Source organism: Aquarana catesbeiana, linkage group LG05 (assembly GCF_042186555.1).
Source record: "Aquarana catesbeiana isolate 2022-GZ linkage group LG05, ASM4218655v1, whole genome shotgun sequence".
Lineage (NCBI taxonomy): Eukaryota > Metazoa > Chordata > Amphibia > Anura > Ranidae > Aquarana > Aquarana catesbeiana.
In genome coordinates, this window is record NC_133328.1 from 61,741,249 (window position 1) to 61,760,336 (window position 19,088).

Below are 19,088 nucleotides of genomic sequence, written 5' to 3' on the forward strand. Positions count from 1 at the left end.
CCACAACAGTCATCAGATCAAGGGGCAGCTTTTAAATAAAGAAAAGACTTGCTCCTCTGCCAGGATAACTGCATCCACAAAGAACACAGCATGATCAGCCAGGAATGGGGGAAAGACTAGGTGTAAAACAAAAATCCCACAGACAACACTGGTGACTAGTCCTTTGTTGTGTTTATTTTAATTTTTTTTTTCATTCTATAGTTCATGTCCTCCTTAATCACTTCAATATCAGGCACTTTTCTGTAAAGGTGACCTTACACTTTAAATCAAGCCAAATGCATAAATGCCACCACTCTCTAGAAAACAGAGCTGTCCAACAACGCTTGTTCACATTTGTGATGTGCAAGTACTAATTACTACAGGCAATGAATGTACACGTTATTCACATGGCAAAATGTATATGATCATTAAAAAGGACAGACACGGTTATTTTTTTTTAATGATTTTTTTTTTTCCTTTTTTTAACTGGTGATGAACTAATACCATTCTGAAACAAATGCTGCATTTTGATTACATAGGAGAATGGTTTATTATAAAAGACTGTACATAAATTTAACAGGTTATATACAAATGAAAAAAAAAATGATTTCCAATTTGAAAATAAAGAAAGATTACCATATAGGTTTTCATGTTGTATAACAAGAGCATTTCAATTAATGATGGTTTAAAATTTAGGATACAAAAAATATTTCACAGCAGAGCTCTTCATCGAGTACAAAATAAGTCATATGGTCCACTATTTCTACAATACGAGTTGCCATATATAAAAAGAGAACAGCATCATTATTGACATTTTGTTTTAGCTGAATTTTTGTAAATTTTGCGTTATAATAAAATATTATGGGCTCTATTTAGAAAGGTTTTCACACAATTTTCCAAACAAACCCTGTGAATCTTGGGTGAAAGTTGTGTAAATTTTATAGACCCCCTATGTGTCATAACCTGGCAAAACCAGAGATGCCATAGACCGGCAAAAGATCCGATAATAGCCAATTCCCCAAACTCCCATATGAGGGTCAGAAACAGTTTTATCTCTTTTTGCTGCAGTGTGACAAGTGAGACTCTTTGAAAAAAAAAAAAAAAGGGGGGGGGGGGGGGGAAGGTTCAGGAGGTGGGAAGACCCAACTGGTGAGCATTTCCAGGAAAGGAGCCAGTGAGGGATTGAGCCCATTAGCATCTAAACCAGGGTCTCAAACAGACAGCCCTCCAGCTGTTGCAAAACTACAAGGCCCATCATACCTCTGCCTGTGGGAGTCATGATTGGAACTGTCAGCCTTCCAATGCCTCATGGGACTTGTAGTTTCGCAACAACTGGAGGGGCACCAGTTTGAGACCCCTTATCTAAACAGTATAATAGGTGTACTGACCTTTGCAGCCAACCTGCCTGAATGGAGGAATGGATTTAATTTCACCCAATCAATATTGCCTTCCAGTGTCAGTGGTATAATGCATAAACATGAGTGCTTGGCCAATAAAAAGGCCTGAACCATCCAACATGATTCTCAAGTCTACAAGCACATTCAACTGTAAAACTGTAAAATTCTGAACATTACTCTATTCAGATAATATATCACAAATGCTGTTGGCAGATTTTCCACAGGTATAGATATATAGGGCAACTTGACTTGTAGGCTCAGCCCTTTCATAAGGCAAAATATACCTCTCAAGCTATCCAATGTCTTCTTACAGTCCACTTCTTTTTAAAAAGGCAGCGAGTTAGAATTTTTTTTTTTTTTCCCCTTTAGGTGACAAAAAGTAGGAAATATAATAAGGCAATGTGCAAAGTTCATTAGCCCAAAGCAACACAACAAACAGCTATGACATCAACCAAGTGAAAATCAATTGGCTGCTATGGGTTATTGCACAGTCGTTACTTTTTGCACTCCTTATAATCTTCACTTTAGTTGATCCTGCCACCACAAACCCAAGATGGCGGCAATAGCCAAACTGATCTTTACAGTAAAACTCCAAAACGTTTTATCTTTTCAGTTTTGAATAGAGCATGAGATGATTAGAACATCTTAGGATTTTGCAACCATTCTTTATCCTGTGGGGAGTCAGTTGTCACCCAACAGCCGCTGGAGAGAGTTCTAGAAACTCTGGTGTTTTATTGTAATGTGCTTCCCAGTTGGACAGAAATTGGAAACCTCCACCATGAGGACCCAGACAGCAGCCAAAAAAAAAGGTTAGGGCTACACTTTAAACCACCATGTCTGATGTATCCTGCCAACAACCCAGAATATCTAGTAGATCACCTGCACCAAGTGAGTTTACTTCCTTATCACAAGCACTATGCACAAAGAGGAACAGGTGATAGGACTCAAAACCTACAGCTGCATACATACTTACTATTGCTCAGCTCTTCCAACCCATTTATAAAAGCAAAAGGCACATACCCAATACACCTGGGGGTGGGCGCATGCGATTCACAATCCTCCATCCCATGTGAAAATGCTATTGCTTGGCTGCTCAGGGCCCAGCACTGTCACCTGGGGGCAGTTGAGATGTTTGTAACCCAGTGTAAGCTCCAAATTGCAACTTACACAAGGTTTTTCCTTTATGCTCATTGGGTGAAAAGGAGCAAAATGAAGATCAGTATGATCTAAGCTGGTAAAAGCTGGAATGGGGGGGTGTTAAGCTGAAGCAGAAAATAGAATAGATGTTGGTATATTACAACATCCTACAACCTCTGTGTAAGCTTAACCATGGTAGTGCAAAATTATTTTTTATATATCTGAATTTAGGTACCAATTGTGGTTTATCCACAAGTTAAAAAAAAAAAAAATCATCAAAAACAGAGTGGCCTAAATCAGCAAGTACTGGTAATTGCCTGTTGGTTGTTTTTGTAAAACAGCTCCAGCAGAAAACTATGGTACATAGAGAGAAGCAGTGGTCTCTCTACAGTAATCCGACACCGCAGCCCGCCCTGCTAAGTTATACCCATAACACCGCAATCAGAAATGCTCACACTCAATGCTAACTGCAGTGCTATTGGTCTGAGACTGCAGGGTGGGGGTGTCATAACATATCAGTGAGAGGTGCTCACACAAGGGTTGCTTTACTAAAACTGAAGAGCAAAACCTGGTGCAGCTCTGCATAGAAATCAGCTTCCAGTTTTTTTTTTTGTTTAAAGCTTAATTGAAAAAGCTGAATAAAGAAGCCGATTGGCTACCATGCACAGCTGCACCAGATCAATCAACGCCCACAGTGAAAGGAGAGGTCCTTAGCTGAAGCCTAGCTAATACCCATCTAGGTGCAGTATAAAATCAACAGCGGTAATTGTGGTGACAGGATCATTTTAACGAGCAGTAAATTTCACCATGGTCACAGACTGCATATAAAAAACAGTGAAGCTTTGAGATTATATATATATATTTTTTTTTCCTAACTTTAACGAATCCCACCATCTATAAATCAGAAGTATTTTCCGTTAAATAACTCAGTGAAAACCAAACATTGGCAGTAATGACATGATTTATAAATCGTGCTAAACATGATTCTGCAATTATATAAAAAGCATTTCCAAAAGGCCTATGAAGAGCGGCGTGTAATACTTTATGGGTACAGCAATATACGGTCAGAGAGCGTATTCATAAACTTGCAGTGTAACACTTCAGTGCAAACAGTGAAGTCTTGTGGCGTGTGCAGCTTGACTACACACAAAGCTTGTAATAGGTTTTAGGTCAGCTTTAAAGTGACCTTATGTAAATCGGTTGGTCCCTTATCTTCCCCCTTTCAAAATAAGCGGTAGCATTCGACTACTGGATCACAGGTCTTATGCGAAGCAGTGCTACTATACAAACGGCCCTGTGAGATCTTGGCACTGTCAGCTTCCTTCAATGGAACATTGGTTGGAAATATTTTGGGAATGTTAAAAATAAGCATAAATGTTAGGCTTAAGAGACACCCATAATCCGTATACATAAATAATAAAAAGAAAAAAAAAAAATTAGGCTACAAGGATTCACGTTCTGGCTGCAATAAGAAAAGTTACCTGCTCTAATGTGACGTACGTAGTTCAAACTGCACTACTAAACAGTACTTTCGACTATAATCTTGTTAAATTTGGCACTTTCCTTTGCTCTCTGCTACCTTTAAAGTTTTTAAAAAGCTGTGGATGTAAAGCTGGCTAAGTCAACAGCTGCCACATTCATGTTAACCCAGCTGAAGGTGAAGAAGGCCGTGCCAGCTCCACCAATAGGAAATGAGGTCAAGCTACATCCAACAAAAAGGAGTCGCAACCATACAAGGAGAGCAGATAGGTTGCTCAAGTGGTGTTGAAGCAATGCCAACTAAGTAAATGGAATCTAGCATTGTATATGGCAGTGATGGCAAACCTTGGCATCCCAGATGTTTTGGAATGACATTTCCCATGATGCTACAGTGCATGAGCATCATGGGAAATGTAGTGCCAAAACATCTGGGGTACCAAGGTTCGCCATCACTGGTATACCAAGACCTTTTTTTGTGCGCAGTAAATATTGAAGACAGGGATTTTTTTTGTTCTACATTCTCTTACTTGTACATTCCCCCTCCTTACAACAAAATTATAGTTCCCCACCACAGTATGGATTGCTGGTCCTTTTCATTCCAAGAAAACTGGTAGGACAGCAATGACCCTTACTAGAAACAAAAGATAGAGACAAGAAAAAAAAAAAAAAAACCTATTAGTCATTTCTTGGGCAACGATCTTCCTCTACAATCCGTTGTCAATCCGGTTTGTGCCAGGTCACCTATAAGTGGTTTTGACCATTAAGTATTAGCCATGCCGCTCTCATGACAGCATAGATGCTGATATTACAGAATGTAACTGATTAAGTACAAAATCGATTCATGTTAAAGGTTGTAAAAGGTGCAATAGTTTATACAGTTAAAACATCCACTCAAATTTAAGTCATGCAGTGAAATCAGCTCCGTTGCTGATCATGGAGTACGAATACAGTTTATTGGAAACAGAATAAGATCACATACTTTCCAAATACAAAAAAAATATATATATTATATATGTTCTCTGGAAGTGTCTCCTCTTCCTGTACTACTTTCCAGAAGGATTGTGCCTTTAAACACTTTATGTCTATCTTTTGGCTCTGTACCACAGGAAACCTTGCAAAGACTAATGGCCGCTTTAATTGAGAAATAACTTTGGTGTTTCTGTACTGAAAGACGGGGAAATTCACGATGGCCGTCTTAAGGAGGTGAAGCAGTATGAAAATATACAGATCACAACCATTTTTGTCTCACAAATGGGACACTTAAGACTCAACAACTCGTGAAGACTTATGATAATTACAATAAATTGGAAGCATTGTGGGGTTGAAAGAAAAAAAAAAAATAATAATAAAACCGTACATATATTTTTTTTTTCTGAACGCATGCCTTAAAATCAAATATTTTAATATTAAGAATGAACAGTTGCTTAATAAAAAATATGACCAGCAGTTATCACTCAAGTCCAAATGTTAAATGGTATTCTAACGTAGTGTTAGTTTTTCATGCGGCACAGAAAAATATACTTTAGGTCTCAAGTAAAACATACGCATGTGGCTCAAAAATGATGATTTTGATATTATACTACACCCTATGGTCCATTGGACTATTCACACCGGTCAGAGGATTAAAAAAAAATATTCAAAGAAAAAAAAGTTGCAGACGTGGAGAGAAGCATAAACTGGTGCCAGGTTTTGTGATGTCTACAAACCAAATTCATCTCGAGGCTTATGGGTAGACGTTCTCCCAGAACACAGCTTTATTAGGTCTAAAAACCCTTTAGGGTTAATAGGGAAAAAAAAAAAAAAAACTGTAAAAGCCACAGTTTATATGTATGAAGACGTTACTCCTTACACTTAAGTTTAAAATCAGATTAGACTTGGTACTGAAGATTAAGAATTTTTTTTTTTTATGTTAATCGGCATAGTGCATAATTGACTCCACGTAATTTCCTGGAAAGAGGCCTGTAACTCCGTTGGATACCCCTTCATACCAGCCATCATCATTTTTCTTAATGACGTAAATGATTGCTCCCTCCATGAAAGACAGCTCATCCTCTTTGTCCTTTGCGTAGTCATAGATGGCAACAACTACAAAAGTTGGGGGAAACAAAAAAAGTTCATGATTAGAAGGATGCAGTAGATGGGGATTATGCAGAGCATCAAAAATATCATCAATGTGTATCAGCAAGGAGCCTACAGTAAGCAGCGTTAAACACTAGGGCACCACAACAGAATATAAAAAGACTGTGGGCCGGCCTAATGCACTACAGCTATAGGTGGTTGAAAAAAAAAAAAAAAAAAAAAAAAAAAAAAAAAAAAAAGCTATGCAACATATGGGGATTCCTAAGTATTTAAAAGCTTAAAGAGAAACTTCTCAATTATAGGCATTAGTAGTAATCAAACTCCAGTCCTATTTTTTTTTTTTTTTCGTTCAAATGCAGGTTTCTTTCAAGAAGTAGTGTGTTCTGTTACTCATTTGTATTCTCTTCCCCATGGTTTTCACTCCCAATTCAGGACTACCAGACAAAATGTCTCTGATTAACAATATTAAAGCTTACCGTATGCATCAAGGTAAAAAATGCTCCACTACTTGTCCTAGCTGCCCCTGCACCTAAACACTTACCCGGCTCCAGCTCCACTCCTCCACTTCCTGGTCTCACAGGATATGCAGCAGGAGCCATAAGCTCTTGGAGGGAGTGGGAAAGGTAAAATTTTGCGCAGCGCTCAAAGAGAGCTAGAGAATATATATATATATATATATATATATATATATATATATATATATATATATATATATATATATATATATATATTATATATTATATATATATATATATATATATATATATATATATATATATATATATATATATATATATATATATATATATATATATATATATATACATACATACATACATATATACATATACACACACACACATACATACACACACACACACACATGCTCTAATATATACTGTGCAATAACCACAAAAATGATGTGAAATTCACACCTGAAGTAAAGTCCATGTGCCATCATGTAAACATTTTTAAACCATTAATATGACAGTCCTTGGATAAACAGTGAAAACAGATTATATAGCCAGAAGTGGATTTCCACGTGACATCAGTGTTGAAATGAAGACACAGACAATAGAACCACCACTGGTTAGTGAGGAGGCTTACCAGAGTAAGCTCAGCTCAGTGAGTCAACAAGGCATATGGTGTAAACACCAAAAGTATGGGACCTCCACGTCTGGGCTCCAGATCAAGATGGAATATAGTCCAATTGGTCAAGAGATGTCACAGAGAAGCAGTCCTCAGAAGCAGCAAATTTGGCAGACCAAATCCTCATCTTGATTTTCCGTCAACCATTCTTTGGCTGTGTTCAAGGCTATGCAAGCTGCTGGCTCATTTGAAAATCCTGAGCTTGATCAGATACAGCAATGTGAACAAGAGCAATGGCTTTCTCCGCTGTCTCCCACTTTATTAGGCAGATTGATAGCAGCAGCAGGAGGAAAATCAAGTTGAGGATTTGGTCTGACAAGTTGGCTGCTTCTGAGGACTGCTTCGCTGTGACATCTCTTGACCAATTGGACTATATTCCATCTTGATCTGGAGCCCAGACGTGGAGGTCCCATACTTCGGTGTTTACACCATATGCCTTGTTGACTCACTAAGCATATGCCCATTTGAGTCTCCTTACTTTGTTAAGCCTCCTCACTAACCAGTGGTGGTTTTATTGTCCGTCTTCATTTCAACACTGATGTCACGTGGAACTTCTGGCTATACAATCTGTTTTCACTGTTTATCCAAGGACTGTCATATTCATGGTTTAAAAATATTTACATGATGGCACATGGACTTTCGGGTGTGAATTTCACATCACTTTTCACTTATTTTGTGGTCATTGCAAAGTATATATTAGATTGTATTTATATGAATTTTTATCATTATGAATCTTTGAGCGCTGCACAAAATTTTACCTCTCACACATCTCTTGATTCACACTTGTCTTAGTGTTGTACTGGCTGCCATTTGACATTTCATATACGTTTGCATGTCACGTTTACATTTCAATCTTGGAGGGAGTGGGGGCAGGGCTTACCAGGACCGTGCGAGTGTGTTTATGGATGCACACAGCCCAGATTCGGAAGTGCACCTGCACACGACTTTGCTGAGGGGCACCCACAGGAAGGAGGAGCAAACAGTGCAGATGGGAGACTCCAGAAGTGGTGGCAAATGACCAGGCTGTGCATTATCATTGCACAGAGCAGATAAGTATAACATCTTATACATTTAAATAAATAAAAAAAAACACATCATCCTTTACTATCACTTTAAACCTTCGGGGATGACCGAAAGCAGTCAGAGGGGTGAAAAACGCACCAGTGACTAACAGGCCCAAGAAAACTGGGTACTACATGCAGCTCAAAGAGCCATCTGAAGGACCCTACACCCAAAGCTGGCATCAGATAGGGCCACAACATCCACTTGGTAGTACTTGGGAGAGCATGCACCTAGAATATTAATGGTGAACTGGAAACAGAGTGAGGACAAAACAAAAGTCCTGGTTGAAGAAGAAAAAAATAAATAAATAAATAAATCACCTTCGACAGGAGTGAGGTCCTGAACCTCACCACTGCCTTGTCCCTATGCAAAACCAAAAACGTTCCTTACAGAATAAGGCCACCAGTTCAGACAGCATCTGGTAGACAAGGGTAGAAACAGAGGCATGTCCCTAATGGGTTCAATCAGCAGTTTCTAAAGCACAAAGAGCCAGATTCAGATCCCATAATTTTGCAAGGGAACAGGCGAGGCGACTACTCCCTGCACAAAAGATCCTAATCAAAGACCAGTGGTCTCAAACAAAACAAAGGGCAGAAACCTGACTTTTGATAGGGCTGCAAGCCAGATGCTGGTATGAACCACGCTGTAGGAAGGAGAGAATTTGTCCCACCAAGTGAAGTATGTATGCCCAATAATAGAGCTGGCAAGAAACAGACTTCCTAGCTTTTTGCACCGGAAGACTCAGAAATACCTCTGTCCTTCAGAATCGGTGCTTCAACAGCCATGCCATTAAAGCCAGTGACCATATAGCAGAATGGCATATATGTCCATAGCACAGAAGATCCCAACAATCAGGAGGAGCTAATGGAGCGTCTGCCAGGAGTCCTACCAGGCTGATGTACCACATCTGCCTGGGCCAGTCCAGAGTAAGGAGGATCACCAGATTACCCTCCATCTAGATCTAGCAAAGCAGACTTGGAAGAAGCTTTGGGAGAGTAAATTCATAGATCATGGTATAGTGGTATGGATCCCTATACCTGGAGACAAACCTGTCCAGTTTATTTAACCTGGAAGCCAGGAAATCCATATCTGGTATCCTCCACAGGTCCTGAACACCTCGGGTGTAGAGACCACTCCCCCAGGGCAGACATTTCTGGTCCAGAAAATCTGTCTGTTCATTGTCTATGCCTGAAATATACATAGCTGACAAGGCTAGAATGTGAAGTTCTGCCCAGGACTGGGTCAGGCTAGGAAGAAAGCCAAGCTTGGAGGGTCTCCACACAAAGGCTGAGAGCAGAGAAACAAAAGAATGTTTCATAAAGAGAAGACTGCAATCTGTTACATTTCTTCTGCTGGGAAAGATGGCTCTTGTCACCACTTGCATCCTTGATGTTGTCAAGAGGTGGTCTGGAGAGAAGTTGCCCCTCGAAGGCCATGCAGAGCTTTTTCCATGGGGGGGGGGGCTCTGCAATCCAGCACTTTAGCCAATGCGCTATGTATATGAATAGGCATGAGACATGCCAGAAAAGAGACCACTTCTACAAAAAATCCTCACCAAACATATACAAGGCTAGGAAGCATTTAGTGGGAGAGCCTGCGCGTCAGAATGTTTCTAATCTATAGAGAAACCGTTGGAAAAGTTGGTGCAAAGGGGTGGTCTAATAGAAGCAACAGGCTGATCCTTTCGTTTCACAGTGGTGCATGCTGCATAAAGAGCTGAAACGGGCACCTTCAATTGTTAACTAATAGCAGTAGACTGCAACTCCTCGGGACAAACTCATCAGCCAAAGACAATACCAGTAATATGCCTTCAAAGAGTTACTAGCAAGGTTGTATATTCGCTTACCTTTCTCAGTATAGATCTTGGGGGCCCACGCAGGGTCTCCATCAGCATATGGATCGTTGTACTGAACCACAGCAGCCTCTTCATCCTCGTAGTCCACCGGAGGTGGTGGTGGAGGGGGAGGAGAATCATCAAACATCGGGATCTCATCAGGTGGAGGTGGGGGTGGAGGAGTAGGGCTATCTGCAACTTAAGGGAGGAAAGGAAAAAAAATAAAAATGATAAAACACAATTTTAAAAATGGGTAAAAACCTGCAGTTTAACTCTTTTGCTTCGGTTAGGACCCGTAATCAATTCATAAGCAAAAATCACTGCCAACACTTCCACAGTAATTTCTGAGCTGATTCCAGGGCCCGTCTGTAGGTAAAACTATTCACTACCTTTGCAGTCTGAAAATACAACACAGTGATGTTCCTCCTTTGATTTTCCCTCATACTTTTTAAAGTCAGTTGATTCGTTACCTTAGGCAGTAATGAGGAATCCTGTAAGAAGAGACAAGCAGCAGAAATGTGTACAATAAGATTGTCAGAGGAACCTCACAGTGCTGGCTGTAAACAGCAAGGCTGCAAAGGTATGACACACACAAAATGTCCTCACTTTCCACCCAAAACATGGCAGTATTAAGTGGCGGTTTCCTATAGGATATTCTATATCTACACAGATCTGGATCAATGCTAATCTACAAATCATAAGTTAAAGGGTTAAATAAATTTACTGCAGCAGAATAAAAAAACATGCATTTGAGGACATGCAGCCACAGCAGACAGCATCATCTTTCCCAGTTTGTTTTTATTTTAGTGTACACTTAGACTAAATCCATTTCTGAAGACCCCAAGCTAAGCAAAATTTACTTCATATTGCAGGATAAAATACAATGAAATCCCAGTTGATTCTTCCCATAAAACGTTTCCTACCTGGTGGACTCAGACAACTAACACTTGTTAAACCCTGCTCATACATGAATGTTCAAATCACAGGTTCCACCTGCAGGTAGCACTGCAGACAGTCTGAAAATCCAATTCCTTGTGAAACCAGGGGTGGGGGTGGGGGGCCACTAACATGCTCTGCTTTTTTCTTCAAAGTAGGAGTAGCTACACTCGATGGCTGCCTCCACTGTACTTTCGATTTCCAAAAAGAATGGAAAAGGCTGTCTGGGGTTTCTCTACACAGAGACAAGTCCATCGATGGATGGGTCAACTTGGGTAAATTAAGCCTCTCCATATATGGATCAAATCTCTGCTGGTCCCTGCTGAACCAGCTAAGATTCAAACCATCTGTGGCCAGTTTATGCCATTGCTTAGACTACAATCCAGTGATTAACATGCAAAATAACTTTTGGTGCAAAGGAACTCTTACTACAGGTAAAAACGAATTATAGATCTCTGATTAAATACAAGTGACTTGAAGATTGGGGGCATGGGGGCGGGAAAGGTGTCCTGGACAGATAGGATTTCTAGTTTTCCTGAAAATCTCAACCAATACATATGGATTTGCTCCGGACTATACAGAAAAAAAATTCTCTCAGGCTTATTAAATAAAACATGCTTTAAAAGATCACAAAATGTCAGCACTGTTAAAAACATTGAAAAAGTGAATCTTAAAAAAACAAACTTTTTAAAATGATCACCTAAAAAGAGCCAATACAACTAATGTACCTGAAAGAGAAGTTGGAGTATATAGAAGAGCTGTTAACACCCACAGACATCTATGTAAACTTACTTTTTTTGGCACTTTAAAAATTTCAAAATATGATAAAGTTTTGCAGGAAAGAGCTGGTATATTGCAGTGAGCCTCGGCAGCCTGAAATGAACATGGTACAAAAAAATTGTACCTGGCTAAAGAAGAAACGCTGGCCCTATGGTCCACGGCAAAAAAAAAAAAAAAAAAAAAAAAAAAACCTAGATGTGCAGTAAAAAATGATAAAACTACAAGTTATTGGCATGAGCACCAATAAAAAACTTGCACAATGCCCTGGGAGCTCTGAAAAACACATGTTTGGTTATGCGACTCTTGACCAGTTCCCACAGTCTAGAGCATCCGTTCTCATCCAGGGTTCCATAAAACCCTAGAGTTCCTCCAGAGGTTGCTGGTGGTCCTTTTGCTAGCTGTGGCTGACTGACCTCCCATCTAATAGTGCCAAGTCCATGGCCATTTGGCATAGCCAGCAACATAATGTCAATAAGCATTTTAGCTGGTGGCATTCCTCCCACGGACCATGAATGTAAAGGGCATTTTCCTAATGGCCATCTATGGAATAATATTGGAAGGGGTTTCTTGATAAGATTTCAAGGGTTCCTCCATTTTAAAAAAAAAGTTGAGAAAGGCTTGTATAAAGAGTGTCCAACACACCCTATGTCTTGGACCTCGTTCACAGTGTACAAAAGCGTACGCCCAGGGAGAGCCATGTTTACCCACCCATGGAGGCAAAATGTGTTTTGTGCATTCTCGTCCAGGCAAGTCCCACTGATGTCAATTAGGATGCAGCAGCTGCATGGACACAGCCACTGCTCCAAATCTGACATGCATGCGGGTGCATGGTCCTGAATGCAGTTTGTGTTTGGAGCCATGCACCTATGTCCGATTGGGAACAGCATCTGTGTTCATGCAGCCGCTGCATCCCAACTGACACCAATGTAGAGATCGATCAAAAGAAAGGATCACCCAGTGTCAAGAGAAATGCAACTTCTAAAAGTATGGTTTATAGATATTAAAAAGTGGCAACATATACATCAAGCCAATGCATTTAAAGGGGACAGATTCCCCCTTCTTCAGGGCTGTTGTGTACAATTTGATGGGAACAATTCCCATGAATGGTTATATTGGATCAAGGTTTCACAAACCAGACTGGTAGGATGCCAAATTTAGTTGCATAGGCAGCATAGGCCAATGCATGCCCCCAAAACGCTTTGGCTTGATGTATATGTTGCTACCTTTTAACAAACATCCATGAAACCATACTTTAGAAGTTGCATTTCTCTGGACACCGGGCGCTCCTGTCTTTTTATTGAAGTATACATGCTGAAAGGACCATAAGGATGCACAGAAAAGGCAGCAGCCCAATCACCAAGAGGGCCCATCCCTATCATCCATTACTGGGCACTATCCACCACCAGAAAGCATTCCTTCCCTTTTGCCCACACAAATACCCACCTAGGACCATTGTCCAATCCAGTCAGTCCAGTGCAGTCTCCAACACAAAATTGACACCAATGGGACAACCAGCACGGGAATGCACAGAACTGTACAGGCCCATGTGGGTAAACATGGCCCTCCATGGGTGTACGCTTTAGTATGCCCTGTGTGAACAAAGCCTTATGGTCTGCATCACAGACCAAGCCAAGCTCTAAACACAAGAGCTGGTTGATATCCATCATAGGTGTAATCCTGGACACTTTCCAAAGCTTGCCGCCTCAACATCTCCAAAATACGCCCCTTCCTAACCAAGGACACCACTAAGCTCCTGGACTACTGCAACTTCCTCCTCATTGGCTTACCTTTACATAGGCTATCCCCCCCCCCCCCCCCCCCAGTCCATCATGAATGCTGCCGCCAGACTCCCCCATCTCACCAACCGTTCAGGGTCTGCAACTCCTCTCTGCCAATCCATCCACTGGCTTCCACTCAGCCAACCAACTAATTCAAAACAACTTAAAAAGCCATCCACAACTCTGCCCCCAGCTACATCACTAACCTAGTCTCAAAATAGCAACCAAATAGTTCTCTGTTCCTCCCAAGACATCCTGCTCTCTAGTTCCCTTGTCACCTCCTCCAGGACTTCCCCAGAGCCTCTCCCATCCTCTGGAATGCCCTACCCCAATCTGTCCGACTATCTCCTACTCTGTCCACTTTTAGGCGGCCCCTGAAAAACTCCTCTTAGCCCACGTTCACCTAACAACTATACTTTTATTTTCTCCATAAGCTCCCCCCCCCCCCCCAGTTATTACTTTTTGTATGACTTGACCCCCTCCCTCCTAGATAATAAATAAAAACATAGTTTTCGGGTCTCCCAGGACACCAAGTTTTGTCAGCACATGTGCAGCTGTAATTACCCATAGCTCCCCAGTTTTTCATAGCCATTACCTATTAAAGTACTTTTAAAATTACCACAGAGCCACTTTTAAACTATATCAGTATGTGGCAATAAAAAGTCTACATAGATGTCTGTGAATGTTTGTTAATTGCTTTAATGGTTATTTATACAAGTCAACTTGTGTGTTAAAATTTAGCAACCCCTAAATACATACAAAGGCCACATATCATGCGGTTGTATGGTCCTTGTATGAAGAACAGCCCTGTAAAACTTGAACCAGCGAAGGGCAGAAGCACTTCTGCAGCCATCTTGGCTAGGCCATGCAAGTGAGAGCAAAGGCTTGGTGCTCCTTAGCAGTGAGAGGAAAGGACTTACTGTTTTCCTGCACCCTGGCCACGAAGCCTGTGAGAGGTATCTGTGGAGTCATTTGAGGCATTGGGGGAGGGGGAGAAGCGATAGAAACTGGAAGCAGCGACACCGACAGTGGACACGTACAAGTGAGGAAAGAAGAGACAACAGGCAGAAGTCAGTAACGAGGACCAAAAGCAGCAACAAAATAAAATAAAAACAAAAAACACCAATTACAGAAATTAAGGAATAACGTGAAATCACAAAGTTTTACCAATCTGTGATATCAATTTAATTCTGTGAAATCATGCATTGTTTTCCAGGAAAACTGTAGTGAAATACAAGTTAATGCAGTGTGATGAAATCCACTTTAAGGTTCCCATGTGGAACGTGCAGGACAGTGTGGCCTCTCCTTGTGCGTGGCTAGACACCATGCGACTTTAGTAACAGCTAAACCAATGTCTGGGTTATAAAACATTCTCAGTCCTTAAAAAGGAAAAAAGAAAACTTGTATTTCCACTTCCATTTTCACTGAAAACAAAGTTCAGTTGCTTTAGTAGTATAAGAAAAGAAGAACGTCCTTTGCTAGTAAGAACAAAAAGTTAAACAGTAAATGTGGCCTATGACAGATGCAATGCCCACTTCATGCCTGCAGGTGTCACTATTGTACCTGTACACTGTGCACAAATTATTGCAATAAAATCAGACCTCTGTACACTGAATGGCTTCTCTATGAAAATGGCTTTTTAATGACATCTTGCAAACAAAAGGTCTGCTGTAGCACAAAAAACAACCTATCGAGATCTAGCCCTCCATTTGACTGGCAGTTGAAAATTACATATAGCAAGAAAAGCAAGCAACTGAGAAAAGATCCAGACACATGCTATTAGGCTTCACGCACATGGGCACCTTTGCCCAATCAGTGTAAATACACTGCATATTTCTGGTGCCCAGGATGTCCTGGAGCTGCTTATAGCTGCCCATAGACATGAATGGGTGAAGACAGCTGTGCCCCACTATTACAACCCCTGGCAAAAATTATGGAATCACTAGTCCCTGAGGATGTTCCTTCAGTTTGTTCAATGTTGTAGAAAAAAAAGCAGGTCACAGACATGGCCAAAAACTAAAGGCATTTCAAATGGCAACTTTCTGGCTTTAAGAAACACTAAAAGAAATCAAGAAAAATAATTGTGGTGGCCAGTAACAGTTAGATTTATAGAACAAGCACAGGGAATAAATTATGAAATCACTCAATTCTGAGGAAAAAATTATGGAATCACCCTGTAAATTTTCATTACAAACACTAACACCTGCATCAGATTAAATTTGCTTGTTAGTATGTAGGTAAAAAGGAGGGATCACTCCTTGGAGAGCTGTTCCAACAAGTGGACTGACATGAAGCATGGCTCCAACACCAGAGATGTCAATTGAAAAAAAGGAGAGGATTATCAAACTCCTTAAAGAGGGTAAATCATCACGCAGTGTTGCACAAGATGTTGGTTGTTCACAGTTGGCTGTGTCTAAAACATGGACCAAATACAAGCATGGGAAGGTGGTTAAAGGCAAGCATACTGGTAGACCAAGGAAGACATCAAAGCGTCAAGACAGAAATCCAATCATCCACAGTCCACGATTGCCTTTCCTTAGCCCATTGTAACCTTGTTTTTTTGTGTTTAGGTGTTAGAGATAGCTTTCTTTTAGCTTTTCTGTATGTAAATCTAATTTCCTTTAGGCGGTTTCTTACAGTTTGGTCACAGATGTTGACTCCAGTTTCCTCCCATTTGTCCCTCATTTGTTTTGTTGTACATTTTCTGTTTTCAAGGCATATTGCTTTAAGTTTTCTGTCTTGACGCTTTGATGTCTTCCTTGGTCTACCAGTATGCTTACCTTTAACCACCTTCCCATGTTGTTTGTAGTTGGTCCATGTTTTAGACACAGCCGACTGTGAACAACCAACATCTTGTGCAACACTGCGTGATGATTTACCCTCTTTAAGGAGTTTGATAATCCTCTCCTTTTTTTCAATTGACATCTCTGGTGTTGGAGCCATGCTTCATGTCAGTCCACTTGTTGCAACAGCTCTCCAAGGAGTGATCACTCCTTTTTACCTACATACTAACAAGCAGATTTAATCTGATGCAGGTGTTAGTGTTTGTAATGAAAATTTACAGGGTGATTCCATAATTTATTCCCTGTGCTTGTTCTATAAATCTAATGCCGCGTACACACGGTCGGACTTTTCATCTACAAAAGTCCAACGGACGCCGACGGACTAAAGCTGGCTGGTAATCCGATCGTGTGTGGGCTTCTCCGGACTTTCAGCAGACTTTTTCAGCCTCAAATCCGACGGACTTTAGATTTGAAACATGCTTCAAATCTTTACGTCGTAACTACGACGGACCCCGAAATCCGCTCGTCTGTGTGCTAGTCCGACGGACAAAAACCCATGCTAGGGCAGCTATTGGCTACTGGCTATGAACTTCCTTATTTTAGTCCGGTGTACGTCATCACGTACGAATCCGTCGGACTTTTGTGTGGTCGTGTGTAGGCAAGTCCGTTCGTTAGAAAGTCTGCTGCAAGTCCGCCGAAAGTCCGCCGGAAGTCTGTCGGACAGGCTGTCGGACTTTTGTAGACGAAAAGTCCGACCGTGTGTACGCGGCATAACTGTTACTGGCCACCACAATTATTTTTCTTGATTTCTTTTAGTGTTTCTTAAAGCCAGAAAGTTGCCATTTGAAATGCCTTTCGTTTTTGGCCATGTCTGCTTTTTTTCTACAACAATAAACAACTGAAGGAACATCCTCAGGGACTGGTGATTCCATAATTGGTGCCAGGGGTTGTAGCACGCTAGTAGATAAGTTTCAATCGCATCCTACCTATGTTTGGGATAGTGCACCTGTGTGCTTACGCTACTTTGTAGTTCTATTGGCACATAGCCATGTACAGCCCCTTTCACCCATGCATGTCTATAGGCAGCTGTATGCAACACCAGGATATCTAGGGCAAAAAAATAAATAATTAAAATCAGCCACCTGCCTAAGCTGCACGGACAAATGTGCTCATGTGCATGTAGCCTTAGGCCTCATGCACAATGTCCTCCTGACAGGGGCAATTTGGCAGAAAAAACACTTTATGCTTGTAAAAGTGTGTAATGCATTTAGCAGCGTCAAGCATTTGGCTGTTAATTTCATTGGCCAGAAAAATAATTTATTCTGGCTATTGAAATTAAATTGACAAGTTGTACCCCATGTTTTCCAATGATAACCATACATATGTGCGCTACTTAAACGCTTCCGGACCGCCCACAGGTCCCGCTGTGATTGAACACAGCGGGAGTCAATCAGCAGGTCCGGCGGCCACCACGACCCTCCGATCATTCTGTGGAGAGACGGAGTAGTGGTGTGACTATGTAAACAAGGCAAACCGCTCATCTGTCAGCTGATCGCTGCCATTACAAGTAAAAAATAAAAATTCCATAAATCTATCCTAGATTTCACGCAAACCAATACATGCTTGTTGGGATTTTTTTCTACCAAAAATTATGTAGCAGAATATATATTGGCCTAAACTGATGTATATTTGATTTTACTTTTATTGGGAATGATGTTTTATAGCAGAAAGTTAAATATATTGTTTATTCAAAATTTTCGTTTTTTGTTTATAGCACATAAAATAAAACTGCAGAGGTGATCAAATGTCAAAAGAAAGCTCTATTTGTGGGGGGGACGACCCATACATTTAGTTTTGGTACAGCGTTGCACGACCGCGCAATTGTCAGTTAAATCGTCGCAGTGCCTTATCGCGAAAAAATGGTCTGGTCAGGAAGTGGGTAAAACCTTCCCGAGCTGAAGTGGTTAAAGTAACTGGGACTTCAAATTCATGCACTACTTTGATTCAACTTTCATGCAAACTTGAGGGCCAGAAACTTCGATGTTAACCCTCAAAAGTTGCTTGAAAGTCGTACCTGAATGTTTTTACACGCAACAGTGGTGCAACAGTGGATCAAACTTTGCAGAGGGACAAGTCACATCCAAGTTGCGTCAAAGATGCCCCCCCAAAGTACAAGTGTGAATGGAGCCTTAAAAGGGCAAAAGAAATTAAATAATAATGACTCCAGATGCCCTAGGAGCAGCTGAGATGTCCAGTGTGCATGTAGAGCAGTTATGCATTCTGTAGGCAGAAGAGACATGGTTGTCATGCGTCAGCCAGCAGTAGCCCTAATGTCTTTTCCATAACTATCTGGAGACTATTGGTCCTGGACTGATCACCACGATCAGGTGGCTACACCAAGCGCCTTATCTCCATATGTTTGTGAGTAGCATTTTATTCTGGTTTTATTAATAAATTTTCTTGGGATAATACACAAGGCATGTGCTCCCTCCTTTTCTTTCTTGTTCTATACCTACAGTGTTTGTACCAGCCTGAATGCTGGAGTGAATTGTGATAAAGCGAATGTAAAGAGAGAACACTGAAATGAACCCGAGTACTTGGAATGGTATCTGTAGATCCTGCAGTACAGAAGAGGATCTGGCAATGACCTTCTATACAGCACTGATAATTATGTTTTAGACTCTGGAGCTCTGCC

General features: G+C 40.9%; 1 protein-coding gene across 15 annotated transcripts in view; it reads right to left on the reverse strand.

The window, feature by feature from the left end:
* Positions 1-504: 504 nt before the first annotated feature.
* ABI1 (abl interactor 1) overlaps positions 505-19,088 on the reverse strand; it is a 116,715-nt gene continuing 98,131 nt past the window's right edge. For 7 of the 15 annotated variants that reach the window (XM_073629799.1, XM_073629805.1, XM_073629804.1 and 4 more), the window contains 3 exons: positions 14,531-14,617; positions 10,129-10,314; positions 505-6,077 (listed from right to left, as the gene is read on the reverse strand). In XM_073629799.1, coding sequence (XP_073485900.1) covers positions 5,902-6,077; positions 10,129-10,314; positions 14,531-14,617 — 449 coding nt within the window. In that variant the 3' untranslated portion in view covers positions 505-5,901. The remainder of the gene's footprint in view (positions 6,078-10,128; positions 10,315-14,530; positions 14,618-19,088) is intronic. The other 8 variants (XM_073629806.1, XM_073629813.1, XM_073629811.1 and 5 more) reach the window with 2 other exon arrangements.